At 32.9% G+C, this 21,614-nt stretch overlaps 2 protein-coding genes across 2 annotated transcripts; both read right to left on the reverse strand.

The window, feature by feature from the left end:
- Nucleotides 1-13,923: 13,923 nt before the first annotated feature.
- On the reverse strand, nucleotides 13,924-17,572 carry LOC132730850 (transmembrane protein 229A-like). The gene is made up of 2 exons (XM_060716919.1): nucleotides 17,338-17,572; nucleotides 13,924-14,602 (listed from the first exon to the last, which is right to left on the reverse strand). Exons 1-2 carry the CDS (start codon nucleotides 17,414-17,416, stop codon nucleotides 14,100-14,102), a joined length of 582 nt encoding a protein of 193 aa, XP_060572902.1. The 5' UTR covers nucleotides 17,417-17,572; the 3' UTR covers nucleotides 13,924-14,099.
- A 1,855-nt stretch (nucleotides 17,573-19,427) lies between these two features.
- LOC132730836 (protein shisa-5-like) lies at nucleotides 19,428-20,668 on the reverse strand. The gene is made up of 2 exons (XM_060716882.1): nucleotides 20,338-20,668; nucleotides 19,428-19,995 (listed from the first exon to the last, which is right to left on the reverse strand). Exons 1-2 carry the CDS (start codon nucleotides 20,666-20,668, stop codon nucleotides 19,850-19,852), a joined length of 477 nt encoding a protein of 158 aa, XP_060572865.1. The 3' UTR covers nucleotides 19,428-19,849.
- Between the last annotated feature and the right edge of the window lie 946 nt (nucleotides 20,669-21,614).

A 21,614-nucleotide genomic window follows, 5' to 3' on the forward strand; every position in this document is an offset into this window, starting at 1 on the left:
AACAGAATTATGGCCCTTTGTTGATTTTTTCACTATATACTATGTAGAAATTTTGTGAATGCAACTCCTCTTAAACCGGATGGCAGATTTTGCTTAAACTTCCTGGGATGAACAAAATTTATCAGAATTATGGCCCTTTGTTGATTTTAAGTTTTCAACTTGTGGCACATGTTAGTCCAAAAAATATTTGACCTAGAGTCATAAGATTGACAGAACAGTGGCGTGTGGGGGCATCCGTGTCCTATGGACACATTTCTAGTTTTCTGAATGTATCTACTTCAAACTTCATATCTATGTTTCTTATTATCACTCAACATTTGTGAAAAAGTTCAATACTCTAGCAGGACTATTTCCAGAATTATGCCCCTTTTGAACTTAGACTTTTTTTCGAGAAGTTGGTAATTTTTACTCCAACTTCTTCAATCATGATAGGATTTTCTTCAAACTCTCACATCATAATATTATGACAAGGTTTATAAATCTAGCATCCATATTTCCAGAATTATCTCCTCCTTAAACTTTCAATTTTTCTTATTCGTTCTTTTAACTTTTATTTACTTCAAATTCAAAATAAACATTCATTATTCATACCTTCATTACTAATTGTTCTTTGTTACACTCACATCATGTATGACATCTTGCATCTTTATTTCAAGAGTTATCTCCTTTTTAAAAATTTTGCTTTTAAAAATGTTATATTTTGATAACAGGGATGTTTAAAAAATAACTTTAGAGTGTCCTTCAGTCCGTCTGTCTGTCTGTACATAAAAACTGTTTCCTGTGATCACTTTTAAAGAACTTTTTCAACAAATTTACTTAAAATAGAAACATAAGTGAATGGCCAATGGCCCTTCAGAATGTTGCTGGGGTTCTTACAGGTAGGGGACTTATGGATTGCTTGCAATACTATGATAACTGCTTGTTTTTATACTTGAATCATTTGGTTAAGTCATGAACTGGTGTTCATAAATGTGTGGCAATTTTTATATTGGTTGTAATTATTTGTTTGGTAATTTTTTATTCTAATTTTTTTTATTAACTTTTTTTTTTTTTTTGCTATTGCAGGAATGTCTTGTTACTCTTGTGAAAAAGCTGATATTATTTTTATTTTTGTTTTATTTTTTGCTCATGTATCATTAATATTGCGATGATATTATTATATCATTTTATGAGAATTTTTTTTACTATTTTTAAAATATTTGTAACTACACAATGTATATGCTTATGTTTCTTTAAGACATTTTTAGCTCGACTTTTCTATGAAAAGGGGAGCTATCCTACTCGCCCCGGCGTCGGCGTTGGCGTCACACCTTGGTTAAGTTTTTCGTACCACCCCACTTTATTTCAGAAGTATTACAAGTATGGCTTTGAAACTTACCATACTTGTTCACCATCATAACCTCCATCTACAGACAAGAGTACATAACTCTGTCAAGGTTTTTGACAGAATTATGGCCCTTTTTTGACTTAGAAAGTGTATTGAGCTTGGTTAAGTTTTTTGTACCACCTCACTTTATTTCAAAACCATTGGAGGTATTGCTTTGAAACTGACCATACTTGTTTACCATCACGACCTTCATCAACAGACAAGAGGACATAACTCTGTCAAGGTTTTTGACAGAATTATGCCCCTTTTTGACTTAGAAAATACATTGAATATGGGTAAAATCCACTTATTGCCTTAACCCTTTGAGATATTGCTTTGAAACTTTTAATGCTATTTCACATCATTACCCCCATCTGTACGCAAGAGAAGGTAACTCTGTCAAGGATTTGTTTTAAAAATTAAGGCCTTTTATCGACTTAGAATCTTGGTTAAGTTTTTAGTACCAGTCCACTTTTTGACTGAACTGTTTGAGATATTAATTTGAAAGTTGGAATACTTGTTTACAATCATGATTCCCAAACATGTCCAGGAGAAGGTAATTCTGTCAAAGATTTTATTTGAATTATGGCCCTTAACTGTCAATGTTTTGTATTATAGGCAAGCAGTGTTCAAGGGTATCACACAATTCAGTAAAATAATTCTTCACTAAATATCTTAATGCTCATGGCCATTGTTCACTTTAAAAATACAGAGATTCTTGTATTGCCTTTTACTGCAAAAACTTTTTTTATTGGCAAGCAATAAAAAAGTCGAGCGCGCTGTCTTACGGACAGCTCTTTTTTCTCATATTATAAAATGTCATTTTATAAAGTGTTCATAGAAGTGCTGGTTGTGAAACTGAAAATTTATGCTATAAACTTAGATTTTTTTAATATTTGGATATTGGGATATTGTCTTAAATATTTATTCTGGGACATTATAAAATGGCACAAGCAACTCTAGATTAGTGATGTATTGTCTTCTTGTCCAGTCAGATGCATATACTGCCATTTCGTCTTGTTGGCCAATGTGAAATGTATCTTTTAGTCATAGGTTTTTATAGAAATATAGACAACTAAGATTTTAAAATTCCTTTTGTATTTACATTATCTTAACACATTGTTATGAAATATATCACTCTTATACAAATTCTAAGCTTATTGATTTATTGACTGTAAGTTGGATACCAACATAAGATTGATTTCCAGTTTTGTTGTCGGAGGTTTCCTGTCATGTTATATCATGTCCCAGATATAGTTAATCACCTTAGTGATGTAACAGGTTTTCTCCTATTAAATTATATAAGGAGTTAACTCATTACTGTACTAAGGTGACAATATACTGAACAAAGTAATAAGATATAAGGATACTATAGCTGTATCAAGTGGTTAATTCTAAACCATAGTGATAATTTATCATTACTGGATGACACAATAATATAGATATGAGCCGTGTCATGACAAAACCAACATAGTGCGTTTGCGACCAGCATGGATCCAGACCAGCCTGCACATCCGCGCAGTCTGATCAGGATACATGCTGTTCGCTATCAGTTTCTCTACTTGTTATAGGGTTGCGCAGGCTGGTCTGGGTACATGCAGGACGCAAACACATTACGTTGGTTTTGTCATGGCGCGGCTCATATATGTATATACATAACACATTTGTATACATATATTTTACTTGCACACCCATATTTTCATAATTTTGATAAAAATGCAATGCCATGTTTTTTGCATGATATTATGATCTGTATAATATTGAAATTATATTTAATAAATGACCTCTTCATTTTTTCTGACCATCTTTTCTCATCACTTTTACAAAATGAAAAAAACTGTTCATACATTTGGTGAATTTTTGTTATTTCTAGACATTTTAGTAATTTATCACTTTTCATAATCTGTATAGATATACATTTTAATCAATAGAAAAAATATGATTGATATACATCAATGATCATTTTAATGGACCATTCCAGTGTTAAAGGAACTCCACTGAGGTCCAAAAGTCTAAAAACATAGAATTTGAATTTCTTACATAGAACAACTGTGGCACTTAAAAACGGAAAGATATGCAAAAGAAAATTGAGAAATATACTCCCAAATGAATTGAAAGTTGTATTTTTGTGCTTTTCTTAACCAAATTCGAGTGAAAAGCATTGCAACGCTTTTCAAGTCTTAGTAAGGAAAAATGGAGTGAGCTAAAGATTTGAAATTGTACACACATGTTATTGATCTAGACCTACATCAAATGGAACATTAATCTTGAAAAATTATTTCAGTCCTGTATTGTCAAAAAAACCTCAGTTTAGCCCCTTTAACAGTTTTATGCAATTTGGATGACTTGTTATCCAATTGGTACACTGGGATAATACATTGTCACTGGTTGACCTGATTTACGCAAAAAGAATACATTGTTTGTTTGTAAATACTGTTTGTGAACAATTGACCTAGCAAAGAATTGTAAAGGTGGGGCTAATATTTTTCACTGCTAAAAACTGAAAAGGTCCATTGATGATAACTGTACAGGAAACACATGAAACAGACATCAAAAAAGTAATATTTACATTTTAATTTTATTCTGGTTATTTTTTAACCTGGTTGTGCCATACATTGACTTTTCCATCATTTTTTTTTTCATTGATACCTTAATTAATCAAAAGGAGTAAGGTCAAAGTGTTCTTGTCCATGTATATAACAAGTATTTGTTTTGCTTGCATCGCTATTACTCTTTTTTTGTTAGATAAAGCTACATGATGCTTATTTTTGTGGTGAAGTTGAGCTGAATGAACAATATATTTCAAAAGATTTTGTATTGTAAGGGTGATTGAGCAATGATTGCTTATGACTAATATTAAGAGTAAAATATAAAATGATGTCAAAAGTATTTTTAAGAAGACAAACATTGCATGTCTTAAATGTAAATTACTGCCTCGCTCTTTTTATTACACTAATTTTAATGATAAATTCTGAGGAATATTTAATATTGACGTTTCTATAAGTCATATAGGTTATTAATTAATTATTCATGGACTGCAGTATATAAAATGGATAATAATTAATGATAAAATGCACAGTTATTTTAACTTATACCTATACACTTACCATTTATACATGTACTTTGGGGTATACATAAAGTCACTTTAAATTGTTATTATATTTTTAAGCTATGCTTACATTTGTTTATGCACAATTTGATATTGTTGATATATAAACTTATATCAAAAGATATAAGTCATTGTTCTGCTTATAGAAACAGTCAATACTTTGCTCAGGGCTTATAGAAATATGCTGTCATAATGTAGATTCAGTTTTAGATGAATTGTAGATTGTTTTATTTTCATTTTATACTTTGTAGAAACCATTCTTGTAATAATTTGTACTTTAAAACTTTTTATATAGATAAATGAAGCTGGATTTGTTTAAATTTTTTTGCTTGAAAATCATGATCACGGAATAATGTTTATAAGTTACAAAAACTTACCATACAGTCTGGTCTTCCAATTAATTACAGATATAAAAGAAATTAGAGATTGATCATGAAAAATATTGTCTGGTGAATGTGATCTGAATTTAGCTGAATTTAATCTGTTTGTGTCGGAATTGATTTCTGAAATTTTGCTTTATTTTGAACTTTTTTCAGAGAATTTTCAGAAAAAATCATATAGACCTACTGAGATGTAGAACTTTTCAGCCCAAATTCAGAAACTTTCAGCCCAAATTCAGAAACTTTTAGCCTAAATTAGAAATCTTTCAGCCCAAATTCAGAAACTTTTGGCCTAAATTATGAATCTATTAGCCCAAATTCAGTAACTGTCAGCCTAAATTAAGAAACTTTCAGCCCAAATTCAGAAACTTTCAGCCCAAATTCAGAAACTCTCAGATATCTTAATTGACTCTTAATTTAGAACACTTTGGTATAAAGATATTATGCACTCTTTTGATATTTGTTTAAATTTAGCTTGCCAAAATCCAAAGTGCATCTTTAGTCTTTACTGTGTCATTAATAAAAACTTTCGGTGCTATTTTTAATTATTATTATTATTTTTTATGCATGATTTTTATTGTTTTCTTTTACATTCATTAATGATTCTTATGTTTTAAAGCATAACGATTTGTCATTAGATTGTCTTAATTTAAAATTTGTCTCTTTAATTTTCTTTTTATTTTGTATTTTAATATACATGTATGTATACTGTATAGGAATTTTGAATAATGTGTTTAGATTAAATGGGCATTGTGAATGGAGGAATTACTACATGTAGTTTATACTTTGTTGATTGATACTGAAATTCAAGGTGATTACACAAATAATCAATAATGGTTTGATTAATATGAGCAATATATGGAAATTGTGAAGTGCAGTCTTCTTAAAATGCAATCTGTTTTGGTTGTAGTGATTGCTTTGATAATTTAAACCTACTTAGACTATGGATTAATTGAGATTGCACAGAAGATAAATATGTTTATGTAAATATAGAAGGTATAATAGGTTTATGTAAATAAAATTGGCTTCTTTTGGTCTAAGCAACAAAAAATGACAGATGTACCTAGTCTGTAAAGAGCCTTGCAAGCCTTAAATTGACCACTATTGTAGAGCCAGTCTGTGGAGATAGGCCAGCCTTGCATTGACCACTATTGTGGAGCAAGGCCAGCCTTGATCTCACCGCTACTGTAAAGTTAGTCCAGTCTTGCATTGTCCACTTCTGTAGAGCTAGGCCATCCTGAGTACCTGTATAGTCAGGCAAGCCTTGTTCTTTCCACAATTGTAGAGCCAGGCAAGCCTTGCACTATCCACTATTGTAGAGCTAGATCAGTCTGTCAACCAGTTCAGTCATGCCAGCCTTGAACTGTTCACTATTGTAGAGCCAGGCCAACCTTGCAACATCTACCAAAATTGTAGAGCTAAGAAAGCTTGTACAGTTCACCTGTGTAGTTAAACCAGCCTTGCACTGTCCAACATTGTAGTACCAGGCCAGCCTGTACAACTACAATCCACTTTTTTTAAAGCCAGACTAGCACGCAAGCCTTACATTGTAGGGCCAGATCATGATTGAATAAATGTTCTGTTTATTTTCTAATGTTTGTCATATTATGAAGTTGTAGTAAGGCGTATTTATTGCATAAAAAGAACACTTTGATAATAAACATTTATTTTATATTGTTTGTGATTTCACTGCCCCCTACTTACTCTTGGAAAAGTTCCTAATTAAAAGTGAAGAAGTGACATAACTCAGTTATGATCATAGACAATGGTAGAATATACAAGAAAAAATATCTGACATGTGTTGAAGGTTCAGATCAGAATATCTGTAAGCCTCATTACCACCCATTGGATGGGTACTCTAGGGACAAATATTCCGATTCAAACCATATATGACAGATATTATTTGCTTGACTTTTTCAAAGAAAAATTCCAGCTGTTGCTACAGTCAGGATGTCATTAGCGTCCAGGGGTCGTATTCATAAAGGATCTTAAGTTTTAAGGGAAAAATGTCCTTATCTTGAAGAAAACTCCCTAAGGTAAAATTTTCCCTTAACTTTGAAGTCAAAAATCCCTTAAGTGAATTCCTTAGGCAAGAAATTCCTTAACTTAAATTTTATCCTAAGGTGAAAATTTCGTTCAATAGCAGTTTTTCTATTTGTAATTACCGACTGGAGAGCACTGACTGTGCTAAAAATAGTAACAAAAACAAGATGGCTGACCTAGAGCAGGAAATGCGCGACGTTTCAAACCTTTTCATGGATATTTGTTGTATATCATGGAATTATTCGGACAGTCATCATATGAAGCAGGCAGAGGAAAAAGATTGTGGGTTTAACACTAGTGGCATGGTTTGAGACTGACGTTTTTAAACATTATCAGTTTCATTCGCATGTTGTTCTTGTTTACCTAACTCGCTTCGAATTTTCCGAAAATACAAAGTGAAAGTAGGGTAAGTGTTTACTATTTTAGTAAAAATTTACCGATAAATTATGCCGATATGATTAAACATACGTAATAGCATGTTTACTAAAGAACCAATGTTTTACTCCTAATTGATTTCTTGACGATACATTTGACAATTTTTCTGAATTTCGAGACGGAGTCAATAACTCAAATTATTCGTCCCCTGATCACTTCGTGCACATTTTGCCTGTTTTTGGTAAATTGTTGGAAGTTGATACTTTTTTCTGAAAAAAACCATCTTGGTAACAAATTCAGAAGCCGTGTAGCAAGGGGGTTATTGGACGATTGCCAAAGTTTATTAATTTTAAACATCATCAAGTCCAAGGTACATGTAGATCTATATATACATGTACATCATACATCTAGCCCTCCATGTTTAATATTATCTTGTCTCTTAATTTTGTTTATAATTATTTACTTTTTTTTCATAGTTACAAGAACTAAAAGTTAGATATACATACCATATATAAAATAGGTAAATAATGTTTACAAATACAATATCATTAATTTAATGCTTTAATACAATTTGAATTTACATATACATGTAATAGATTTAATGTTTGCCTTTTTAGCTCACCTGAGGTAGCTCAGGGTCAGCTTGTAGGATCATTGAATGTCCCTCATCTGTCATCCTACATATTTGTTTGTTATCACTCTTGTGGTCACCTTTTTGCCTCAATCATCATCAAACTTGGTTAGGATGCTTGTCTAGGTAATTGCTCGGACGAGTTCGAACATGGGTCATCTCGGATGAAAAACTAGGTCACAGGAGCTAAAAATAGAAAAATCTTTTAATACTAGTGGCTACTGTTTTTATCTAAATATCCTGGAAATTGGTCTGAAAGTTTGTTTTGATTATTTCTAGGTTAAGTTCGAATATGGGTCACCTGGGGTCAAAAACTAGGTCACACCTCCAAATATGGGAAAAAAGAACACATCACAAAATCTTAAGTTGAATAATTCAAGTATGACGCGTGACTTTAATTTTACCTTAATGGTCAAGGTCAAATTATTGAGATTTGCTTAAATTGTCTTTAAATTGACTTGATTCAGATTCATACTTTGACAAAATAAACACACAGGACAAAATCGAGATGTTGGATTATTCTGATAATTGATCTTGAATTGACTTTGATCGTGCAGGTCAAACTATGAAATTTTATGCTCCCCAAAGGGAGAGCATATAGTCGCCTCCTTGTCCGTCTGTCCGTCTAATGTCTTGTCCAGAGCATAGCTTAAAAACCCTTGGAGATAATTTGTTTAAACTTCATACAGTGGTAGAGGGCATTGAGGTGGAGTGCAGTGTCAAAAAACCATAACTCTATTTTCCCCGTTTTTTTTAATTATCTCCCCTTTTAGAAAAATCTTGTCTGGAACATAACTCTAAAACTATAAGAGATATCAACATGAAACTGTAGGTAAATATCTCCCCTTTTAGAAAAATCTTGTCCGGAACATAACTCTAAAACTATAAGAGATATCAACATGAAACTGTAGGTAAATAGATCTCAATGGGTTGATGTCCGGTGCACAAGAAACATAACTCTTTTTTGCCTAATTTTGAAGTTATTGCCCTTTGTTTATTTTTTTGAACTTTGTCTTGGAAATTACACTAAAACTAAAATATTATCAACATGAAACTTTGTTAATTTTAGCATTTTGAACTTTGCTGGAACATAACTCTAAAACTATAAGAGATATCAACATGAAACATTGTAGGTAGATAGATCTCATTGAATAGAAGTGCAGTGCAAAAGTACCATAACTCTGTTAAGCCTCATTTTTAGCTCGACTTTTCTATGAAAAGGGGAGCTATCCTACTCGCCCCGGCGTCGGCGTCGGCGTTGGCGTCACACCTTGGTTAAGTTTTTCGTACCACCCCACTTTATTTCAGAAGTATTACAAGTATGGCTTTGAAACTTACCATATACTTGTTCACCATCATAACCTCCATCTACAGACAAGAGTACATAACTCTGTCAAGGTTTTTGACAGAATTATGGCCCTTTTTTGACTTAGAAAGTGTATTGAGCTTGGTTAAGTTTTTTTGTACCACCTCACTTTATTTCAAAACCATTGGAGGTATTGCTTTGAAACTGACCATACTTGTTTACCATCACGACCTTCATCAACAGACAAGAGGACATAACTCTGTCAAGGTTTTTGACAGAATTATGCCCCTTTTTGACTTAGAAAATACATTGAATATGGGTAAAATCCACTTATTGCCTTAACCCTTTGAGATATTGCTTTGAAACTTTTAATGCTATTTCACATCATTACCCCATCTGTACGCAAGAGAAGGTAACTCTGTCAAGGATTTGTTTTAAAAATTAAGGCCTTTTATCGACTTAGAATCTTGGTTAAGTTTTTAGTACCAGTCCACTTTTTGACTGAACTGTTTGAGATATTAATTTGAAAGTTGGAATACTTGTTTACAATCATGATTCCCAAACATGTCCAGGAGAAGGTAATTCTGTCAAAGATTTTATTTGAATTATGGCCCTTAACTGTCAATGTTTTGACTTAAACATTTCAAACTTTGCTGCAGTGTTCAAGGGTATCACACAATTCAGTAAAATAATTCTTCACTAAATATCTTAATGCTCATGGCCATTGTTCACTTTAAAAATACAGAGATTCTTGTATTGCCTTTTACTGCAAAAACTTTTTTTATTGGCAAGCAATAAAAAAGTCGAGCGCGCTGTCTTACGGACAGCTCTTGTTTAATTATCTCCCCTTTTAGAAAAATCTTGTCCAGGACATAGCTGTAAAACTATAAGTGATATCAACGTGAAACTTTGAAAGTAGATATATCTCAATCAGTAGATGTGCAGTGCACAAGAATCATAACTCTGCCTTGCCTAATTTTGGAGTTATTGCCCTTTGTTTATTTTTACTTTTTGAACTTTGTCTTGGAAATTACTCTAAAACTACAAGAAATATCAACATGAAACTTTGAAGGTATTGTAGATCTAAATGAAAAGATGAACAGTGCACAAGAACTTGAACTCCGCCATGCCAAATTTTGTAATTATTGCCCTTTATTCATTTTTACATTTTGAACTTTGTCCGGAACATAACTTGGAAACCATAAGAGGTATCAACAAGACACTTTGTAGGTTGATAGCTCCCATTGATTAGAAGTGCAGTGCAAAGAACAGTAACTCTGCCTTGCCTGATTTTGATATTATTGCACTTTGATCTTTTTCCAGGGACATAACTCTGAAACTACAAGGTGTACTTTCCTGTGTCCAAAACCTATTCGGGGAGCATCACCCGGCTCAAACTGGGCTCTTTTTTAAAAGGTCATAACTTTATTTACAGATTTGATTCATACTTGGACAAAAGAATACATATCAAAAACCACATGATTAATAATATGACATGGACCTTTATTTGACAAGGTCAAGTCATTGAAATTTGCTTAACTTGTCATATCTTTTGCTATTTTCTTACAAAATTTGATTCGTACTTGGCCAAAAGAACGCATATGCCAAAACACACATGTGAATACAAACATCACGTGATATCCTGTGAACGTTTAAAAAGTTTACATTTGTTCCCTTTATTTTACAGTGTGGCCATACCCACGTGACATTGACGTCATTTTCGGCATCATTTCCAAGACAAATATTGCTCGATTCGGACAAGAAAATAGTCATAAATATTTTATTTTTGTACCAATTTCTTTAGGATATGCACCAGTCTACGGGGAAAAATATAAGCTTTCCACAGAATATTGGATAATCGTCAGTTTATAAGCCATTTTATCAAACACTTTGCATAACCTTGAAAGTTGCTTGTATTAGAGCGGGCTTCAGTTGCAAGCTATTTCGTTTTCTGGCGTTATCTGGTCTACGCCATGAATAAAGTCAGGTTTACATCAACCGGGAGTACGGAAGGCAAAACTCTACCTAAATATGTTCATATTTGTATTATGAATGACATAAATCTTACATTTTTCTTCAATTGTCAATTCTGGCACCAATTCCAAGTCGAAAAAAAGGACTACAGTTTAAAGCAGATTTTAGAATCCGTTGCAAATGCTAAGCAACATGCCTACCGTTCTCTTTCTACAATTTAGGTTATCATTGTTGATCTTTCACAGAGAGATTGTGAAAAAACTGATTGTTCCTTAAAGCAATAACACTTATACTTGTATCGCAATAGTGCACGTCAAATCACTTAGATTTAGTCCTGTCGGAAAATAATATTTTGGTTTCGTTTTGAAGATGTTTTAAGTATTGCTCATCTTATCCTATGTAGTAAAATGTGTTTCATTCTATTTCACAATGGCGAAATTGATAAGAAATATATGTGCTCTCAGTAAGAGAAAGAGTTAAAATAAAAAAACACGTTTGTATGCTAATGAAAGGGTTACACTTTAACGCGAGTGTTGTAAAGCTAAAGGTATTTTTTCACTTTATTTTTGTCAAGAGTTACTGACAAACACTGACACTATTGAATGTGACAAATAGGTTTTTCTGTCCTCAAAAGAGAGACTTTTAAAGGTTTATATTTTTTCTGGAATTGTATAATAAATTTCTATAGAGTTTGATAAACGAAATCACAATTTGAACTTGGAACTTTGCCGTGTAAATCTGATAGTATTGTTACTTAGTTGCATTACTTATGATTCTCTATTTATCAAAAATACCCAAAATAGCCATGAATAAGAACGAGAATGGACGCCATGTGGAGTAAACAAAGTAGAAAATAGTAAACAGATAAATGATTTTACAAACCAATAGCCATCGATCACAGTCAAATTTCTTGAAAACAAAACATTCAAAAAGACGGAAATAACAATGATTATCAATAATTATATAAATATTTACATTAACATCTGTAATAGCAACATCGGCAAGATCTAAGACTAGGGTCCATATGACACTGATGCGTCCATTGAATAATTGACAGCTAACAATTGCGATTACATTTGAAGAGTATATTCAAATTTTATCCTTCAACTGTCAAATGACTTACTGCTTTATTTACATATCAGATAATTCACTTATTTAGTATATGCGTCATGTTTATCTTGTGTTAGATTTTAATGTGTGGTCCGTTTTTAAATCGTAAAATGCTACAAAAAGCCAGTTGAGGACATCTGCAGGTCATGCCGCGTGTAATAATCCATGCATTTACAGCCAATGACCACATCGATAAGAAATAGTCCCAAATAGCCCTATCGTTTTTATTCAGTTGAAAGAGACATTATTGTTAAAAAGGTTCTACTCGATTTAAATGTTTTCAAACCATAAATATTCCGTTCCCTTCCTCTCTTTACAATGTATATTGGTGAGCTCTCTGATAAAGCTGAGTTGACTGATATAATTAACTAAATTTGTCAGATATGCAGTTTATCAACAGAAATAGCATTATTCCTTCCTAGTTGTGTGCCGACTCTATAGATGCCGAGACAAATCCTCTAACGTTAGATGTCCACAATTTTAATGGGTTGAAGGAAGGGAATATAACAACATTAAACCTATAGTTGGCGCGATGTATTTGGCAATCACTAAGCAATTGAAGGCTGTATTTTTTTACTGTGCAAATCTTAGCCTCAGACTACGTATTTTTAGGGGAAAAACAAACAACAAACCAATTGTTGCATGTATTTTGATTAAGTTTTAAGTAATGAAAATAAAAAGGAAAACAGGAAAATAAAACATTGCAATTTTCTTCGAAAGAATAAAATATAATATGCACCGAGTTCCCTTTCATGATTCCGTGACTATTTCATGACGTCAATGCTAAATTATTTGTATATATTCCACAAAATTATAAATTAAAATGCTTTATAGAGCAAAATCATCAAAAATTCTCCTTGATATCGCGCCGTTTTGTCTCTATTTCTCACGGTTGACTAATCTCAAATTAATTGCATATCTTGGAATAAGTGTATCTTTATACCAAGTGTTTCAATAAAATCCTTCACTGTGTAAGCATGTATGGTGGCTGATTTACGCCTCGTATTTTCTTCTTTTTTTCGCCCCGTTGTAGTACCATCACATTCTCAAGGCGAACAGTAAAATACGACAAAAGTAGAAAGATAATACGACACATACAATATGTCGTGTTTTTGCATTGCATCTGCCGTGATTTGCCATTTTTTTGCGACTTTGTCGTGTTTTCGCATTGCTAGACTTGGCTTTTTCGCATTGCTACATTTGTGCATTTTCGAGATCCGATTGTATAAGTGCATGGGCACATCATTAGCAACAGAAAGAGCTTACAAAATGTGATGACCTAACTCTCAATAAAATATTTATATTTATAAATTTATTCGAACCAATGTAGTTTGACGAATTATCAACTTAGATTTGACATTATACGTACTTTTACATACAGCACATGTAAATTTTAATTTTAAAATGCGAAAAGGTCCAGTAAAAAAATGAAGTGCCAAAACGAAAAACGGAAAAAACAAACAATACAAAAAGCTCAATCGAAAAATATGTAATAAAATAAAGCAAAAACGGAAAAATAAAAAATACAAATTTCTAAAACATGAAAAGGGAAGGGTTTAAATTTTTTGTGAAAGTGTTTTTTCCCCCGGGAATGCAAAAATTTAAATCAAAAACTTTGTCGCATTTGTATTTTCTCATTTTAGTGGCGAAAAAAGTAAAAATACGACATTGCGAAAGTCAGCCTCCATACATATCTGGATGAAGAATATTTATGTTCTTGATATTGCCTCAAACTATTTCAGACTACATAGCATCATCTTTATTTCATTATTAATTGTTATAACTATTCTATTCTACTCCCGCCGTTAATCGTTTTTATTCTCAACCACATCCTGGTGCACTTCTGTTGTGATTCTTAGAGAGAGGAGAAAATCCGCCAGAAAATCTTGATAAACGCACAAAACTAACCAGGCCGGGGCATAAACTAGCGTTATTAGACCCATTAAGTTTAGGGGATAATGACTGTAATCCCAAGAGCAAGCGTCAAATTGTCTTAGAACAAGCCCGAACATGAATTCCCATGTGTATAGTATGCATAGATAAATCGGAAGTCTAAAGTACCACTGTACACCGTGTTGTAGATATATGTACACATATAATCTCTCCACAACGAAACTACAACTTCCATAGATAAGAAATGAGAACAACGTGCTGTAGCCCTTTAGCTGAGAGTTCCCCTGAGGCTCGAACAGTAGGTCAAATATTGCAGTGAAAACAATTTCATCCAGAAATCCTTGCATCCCATAAACGTAGAAACGAAGCCAAGCCGGAAGTGGCTTCGACACTGTGCTAACTTTCTTCTTCATCGCTGAAAAATTTTGACACTTTTTTTTAAATAACAGAATTGTATAAAGCGAACTATTACAATCTCTAATAACTAGCTTATTGAAATAACATATTGTTTTGTGCTTTGAGATTTTATACTAAAAAATCCCACTCATTTCCAACATCAGTTTAAAATGCAAAAATGGCACACTGTAAAAGACTTAATGTTTTATATTGAATGTACTAACTGTACACACTGTTAGTGCAATTCTTGATCCCCCGAGGTAGGCAATATGGTATTATACTATAAAGTACGGAATACCGTTAGAGCTATTGCTTGAGAGTGTGCTAGTCTGAAAAGCGATACTCAACAGTACGATAATTAACACGAAAATGCTATCATAATTACTTTTATTCAGCATTTTCGCTATAAAATTGTATTTATTTATAAATATTTTTCAAAACACACATCCTTACCATATGTAATAAAAACCGAAACGGTCATAAAGTATTAATTTAAATTAATTTAAAATTAATTAAAATATATGTGAAATAAAAAAAATTATTTGATTTGTTAAATGCCGCAAGACATGTGATTTAATTCTTACATGAATGTCAAACAAAGAATGAATTTTCTTCAATTCTAGCCAAGAAGATAATAACGAAAGAACGTCCACGTGATAAAATACAGCGCGACAATATGATAATACGATGACGCGACAGCATGATGATAAGTCAACACGGCAGTACTATTATACGACAAAACGACACTGCGATAATTCGTCAACGAGACCGTAAGATAATACGACAATGAGATAATACGACAACGCACAGGTACGATAAAACGCTAATGCAATGGTTCGATAACGGAAACACGACACTATTGCATTATTATTATCGTAAAATCGTACTGACTGGTTTCCGTCATCGTACGGTCGTATTATCGTTCTAGTACAGTCTTTTTCATCATTATTGTACTGTCGCGATTTCGTACTTTCATAATCGAACTGTGATCAGTTTTGCATTTTAGAACAACACACTCTTTGGCGATGGCCCAAACAGTATTCCGTAACTATTGTTAAAGACTACACGAATAACCGTTATGTGTTGCCACAATAAAACATTTATTTCAATATAATTTATTAAGTTCTATACGAATATGACAGTGCATGCAATATCATAGTAAAAGATGTTAATTTATTTTTTAATTATTAAATATATCACGGTTAACTTACAAAGTCATGACCCAAAGAAGGTTTACTCTTTCTTAAAAAAAGGATTTGTGAATGGGTCATGTTTGCCAAAAAGAAGTTCTTTATTAGGACATACCTATACAAACGATTCGATTAACAATAAAGAATTAACAAGGTTTAAGTTTCATTAGTTTTAGAACTGTGAAAATCTTAAATCCACCGGCGGAAGTGGTTTTTACAAGAATACAAAAAGAGCTTAAGAAAATCATGCGCTTATTTAAACCATATATAAGAAAGAGTAAAAACTTTATACATACTTTCAAATTAGGATTCCTTTGATCTCAAAATATACCCTGTTAACCTTGTAGTCGATCGATCAACAATGTATAGTAAAACCAATTGCTTAATTCAATTCAAAAGAATGATTCCCAAATGGGACTTCTATTATACTAATCAAGCTTTCCGATGATCAAAATAAAATTAATAAAAATCGAGTGAAGTCTTTAATACGTAGATATAATTATACACAGTCGTTCTTAAAGCACTTCAAAATAGTTTGTATAGTATACATTTTTTTGGTAATTATAGCCAATCATTAATGCACTGGGAATATCCAATATCCAATTTTTCTGTGTATACATGTACGTATATGATACACCTTGTAAATCGACATGTATATTTACTTAATGTCGAGACTTTAAAGCGCGACTATTATTTGACCTGTGCTATGCAAACACAACGGCAATCTTTTGATCAATTTGTGACAAGTGAAAGTTTAAAATAAATTCAGATTTCTTCTCTCAAATAAAAAAAGTATCAGTCCAACTCTTAATCCTAAAAAGACAACAATATTATGCATGCATGCATGGTATAAGATAAATTTACTAGAACATGGGTTTGAAAGAAAGTATGTATTCAAGTTTTTACATGTACTGTAGCATATCAATACGTTTTAATAATTAATTAATACATATTGAAAGCCAATGGTCTATGCCTGGTTTATGTTATATCGGGTTTATTGCCAACGTTGTTACGGTTTTTGTTGTAAAGATGTTTTTACCGTGTCATTCAAAGCTAATTCTGTATAATCCGTTATTTTTTTTTATCTGTCTATGACGTAAACAATTCGTATCGAAACCTTCCTTTATTTGCAACATTCAACCTTTTTGCACCACCATACGAAAATTCATACATTTTGTGTTTTCGTCCTTTCACAATTTCGTCCCACCACAAGGGAAACAATAATTTGTCATGTAATGGCGCGAAAGTGTGACAGGTCAAAAACGCGACGTGAACTTACGAAAACATTTTACGTCAAAACATCTGCCGTTTCTTCCCGAATTCGTGGTTGCCAGGCAAAAGTAGGGGGGGGGGAGAGACACAGTTTCAACTCCCGAAACCATTCTATGACAATACATTTATTTGTTTGCTAGGAAAATATGAATTTTGGCCTACTTTCACTTTGGACAGACGTGCAGACTTAGTGAAACAAACATGGCTGACAAAGCGGAATCACATTAAGTAACATTATTACGTGGTACAAGAACGCTTTTTCACATTAGCATTAAATAATATAAAATAAAACCTTTCAGTTGATTGTGATAACTCTTCTTAATTACATTAACATCCAAACAATTCAAACAATAATAAGTCCACATTTTCATTTTTTTTACACAGACTGATAACCAATCAATCGTTCAGCATGGGAATATTTTGATCTGCGAACCACAAAATGAATAATAAATTATTGTTGGGTTGCTACAGTGCACGTGTTTCCCACAAAGTTGTATACATTTGCTTTTGAAGTTTAATTAATCAATATAAATAATCCTACTGACGTATTTTAAAACAGCTGCGCTGATACAAAGTAGTAAGGTAAGTATAAGTTTAACAATATGCACGAGATTCCCTTGCAGCTTTGTCCTTGTTTACATACAGCGTTCTACATGCAGGGAATGAGCAGAAATCAAAGCTATTATATACAACTATACCCTAAACAAAGCTATATTAAGAATACACCTTTAAATATTAATAACCGCCCCATTAATAACTGATACCTTCCACGTGGATTTATTGCAGCTGAAATATACGGTGTCCTGGTTGCGCCAGTTATAGGACATTTATTGACATTAAAGTCTTATGCCGCTCTTCTGTATTTTTTTAGATAAAGAAGCAAGATTTTACATTCTCGCGCCATTCAACGTTAAACTTAACATATATGCTAGTAGTTTCGCTCTATATTACCTTTTGTATCGGAAGGATAATTTATGTGTATTAACAGTTCAAGTACAAAATAGAGATTCCGGACAAATTGCATGTGCTAAAAGACTTTGGCTCATTTGTCTAGTCTCATAATTATCCTCCCTTTCATAATCAATTGCAAATAATTATTTAATAAACACATTTTCTTGTTTTCGAACAAAAAAAAGAAAGATGTAAGGGAAACAACTCATTTTCAGTGCAGTATTTAATTCTTTCTTGAGTTATTTCCCTTTAAAATATATCGCCTGTTGACCATGTGAGAACCAACAGATACTGACCATTGATAAACAACACACTGGAAATTGCTTTCTTTAATTTTACCTCCTTTATTTTGCTAACCTTCGTATTGTTAATAACAGGTTAAGCACGAGAGTTATATTCGACGTTGCGAATGCTTTTTGCCGTATAGTGCACCACGATCTCCACTATGATCGATGCTCTTTTCGAACGGATCCAAGCAGGGCGTGACGCTGCGGCTCGTGTGACCCTGTTAGTTCGGACGAAGTCCATTTCTTACAAACCAGAAATTTCCAACCTTACCGGGTAATGCACCCTACAGTGACGTTTCATCACTATTATATTCTATCAAAGTCGACTGGAAACCATCAAGATTCTCTTATCCTATTTAACTAAGAGTCAGAATGTATTAGTCTGATACAAAAAAAATTGAAATTGAACATCTTAAGATGTGTAAAACTGTAAAAAGAAAATATATACTAACATAAATTATCACATACCTTTTCCGATTTTACGACTCGGTAAAAATCGTTTTGCACGGCCGTGCACATATTTTGACGTGACGTCATTTGCGTTATTCAAACATAGCGTAAAGACGCGCAAAATGTTATCGTTACACTATAGGCGCGTCAATGTAAAAATATTATTTTGCACTTTGAACCGTCTTTATTTTGGGTACAGTATGTGGTAAAAAAATTATATTCGTGTAGGTTCATTACTAAATGTATTGAACTCTTTGAATGAAATAATATTTTGCTGGCCAAAGGCTCGTAAAATATAATATTATTCAACTCGTTCAATAAATTCAGTTCTCATTCAATTTACTCTTTATAATGGTAGAGAATTTACACCATTACTACTGCTGAATAATTCATTTTTCAGTTTTATTTAAACCAATGCATGGGCAAATAATAGTCATTAACAGTATTATTTAAAACAACTCAATGCAATTATGGCTACATATTAAATAATCACACATTATATCGAGAATAGTGCAAAGATATTACATACATAAACATTGATTCTCATAATTATTCGGTGAACCTTTTCTCAGAGTTGGTAATATTTTTAGTTCCTGGTCACTTCGATGCTTATGTATTCAACAAAAGAGACCGGAAGTGGCAAAAGATATCGAGTTGTTATGAGTTAATCAAATGTTTTATTAGGCACGTGATAGCACATTACGAAACAACTAAATATTTCTTCAGATTTATGCTAATTTTCCTGAAAATTTTGAAAAAATGTATTTAAAAGTTCAATATTGTGAATTGAACAAAGAAAATAATTTACATATTGCAAACGGCACATACAATCCGATTACTAAAAAGAGGTCAAAATATGCAAAAGCAGGCCTTATTGCGTTAGTCACGCAGACGAAATATGGCTAAATCATTCATTAATCGCGCATAACATGTAAATTATTACTTGAATCTTGATTTTTTTTCTGTTCACATGTTTTTCAAGTTAGATTTCCATGAAATATTTTAGCTCATCTGGAGGTATGCAGCTTTAATTTCAGAATGAAGTTTAACTGTTTTATTCGTTGTAGCCTTGATCTCGGTCTGAACAAATGTGCCCGGTGATGTTTGTTTTCGGTTTTAGTACTTCGGTCGGTAGGCGGGATCATATCCGGGACCTGTATGCGGAGGAGGATACGTTTGTGGCTGTGGATAACCCGGTTGGAAGCTGGAACCACCTGGTGGTGGTCCTGGGTAGCTTGGCGGAGGACCTTGCGGATGTGGTTCTAAAATATTAAAGAGAATGTGTGACAGTAAATTTACGACATGTTTCTTATAAGATTGTTAAAAATATTACTTACTCATGCGATGTGACATTTTTTAACATTGGGCTATTATTTTAAATCGTTTTGGTCTTAAAATAAATAATTGTCTAAGATGGGGATTAAGTAGAATTTTATAGAAACTGTACCAATTAAATAAACAAACTTAATAAAGAAAAACACTTATTACATTAACTTGCTCTAAATGACGTCATGATTTAATATTAAAACATGAATTTCACCAAAAAACAAGGCGACAAAGCGGGCTTTAAAGAAACGGTGCAGAATCTGTAACATATTACTTACGATACGCAGGAGGTTGAACAACTGTCACTCTTGTCGCGTGTTGTGGAGATGGGTTTATAACACTTCCACGTTGTTTTTTCTTCTTACATATGTAAACCAGCACGACAATCACAGCCACTATAAATATTGTCCCGAACACGGCGCCGGCCACAATACCGGTTATCGTACAACACCCATAGTCGTAGTCGTACTTGCTGCCGCAACATCCATACGTGCATTCGTAAGTCTCGCTGTAGTATATGTTATAACAGCTGTCACCTGATGCTCCTACCGGAAGGAAAGACAATAATAGGTTATTAATTAGTGAAAACAATCGGATAACTTCCGGCATGTCCGTTTTTTCGTATACTCAGTATGTCTGAGTTGGTCAGATATGCACCAATCCCAATATTAAGTACGAAACATATTTATATGATTATGTCACATTGTGTCATGTAGTTTTGTTGTGTGTTATCATCATCATCATCATCATCATCATCATCATCATCATCATCATCATCATCATCATTATTATTATTATTATTATTCAATAAGTATCCTAAAAACGCCTCAATTTTAAAGCAGGTGTATGCGTCATTTCTTATGATGTAAAGCCATGGGACAATTGTATTCTTACTACATGTAGCAATTACACTTTATTTATAACAGGAATTTGTGCGAGTTTTGTTATTAAATAGCAAGCTAAACCTGAAGATATGTACAAATAGTGATGAAGAATAAGGTCATTTTATAATTTATGTATGTTTACAAAACCAACATAATGGGTTTGCGATCAGCATGGATCCAGACCAGCCTGCGCATCCGCGCAGTCTGATCAGGATCCATGCTGTTCGCTATCAGTTTCTCTACTTGTAATAGGGTTAGTAAGCGAACAGCATGGATCCTGATCAGACTGCGCGGAAGCGCAGGCTGGTCTGGATCCTTGCTGGTCGCAAACGCACTATGTGGGTTTTGTCATGACGGGGCTCATATTAATGTTATTCAACGTGCTAAATGAATCATAAAGTAATAGATAACCAGCCAATATGTACACTGCACTTTGGTTATATAACTATAACATATGGCCAGTTTTTAATATAGCAAATCGTATACAATTGAGATTGTAATTTCAAAGACCACACGATCGGACAATATAAGATAAATCTTTGTTTCCGCTTCAAGGCCCCGTGAAATGATTTTAAAGATGGCAAGTAGCTTCTTGTTTAAGAAAGTCAACGAAAAAATCGTTATAACATAATTACGTAATTCTTTTTATTGTTTACTGAATGATTAATCAA

Source organism: Ruditapes philippinarum, unplaced genomic scaffold, assembly GCF_026571515.1.
Source record: "Ruditapes philippinarum isolate M1 unplaced genomic scaffold, ASM2657151v2 ctg827_1_1_1_1, whole genome shotgun sequence".
Classification (NCBI taxonomy): Eukaryota; Metazoa; Mollusca; class Bivalvia; order Venerida; family Veneridae; genus Ruditapes; species Ruditapes philippinarum.

Bases quoted from the DNA above. Each gene is read 5' to 3' on its own strand.
- LOC132730836 (XM_060716882.1), bottom strand. From the start codon at position 20,668: ATGCCGGAAGTTATCCGATTGTTTTCACTAATTAATAACCTATTATTG. The intron at 19,996-20,337 runs GTAAGTAATATG...TTAATATTTTAG, and splicing joins TGTTCAACCTCCTGCGTATC to AACCACATCCGCAAGGTCCT.
- LOC132730850 (XM_060716919.1), bottom strand. From the start codon at position 17,416: ATGAAAATGTGGACTTATTATTGTTTGAATTGTTTGGATGTTAATGTA. The intron at 14,603-17,337 runs GTTTTATTTTAT...AAAATTTTTCAG, and splicing joins TTATCACAATCAACTGAAAG to CGATGAAGAAGAAAGTTAGC.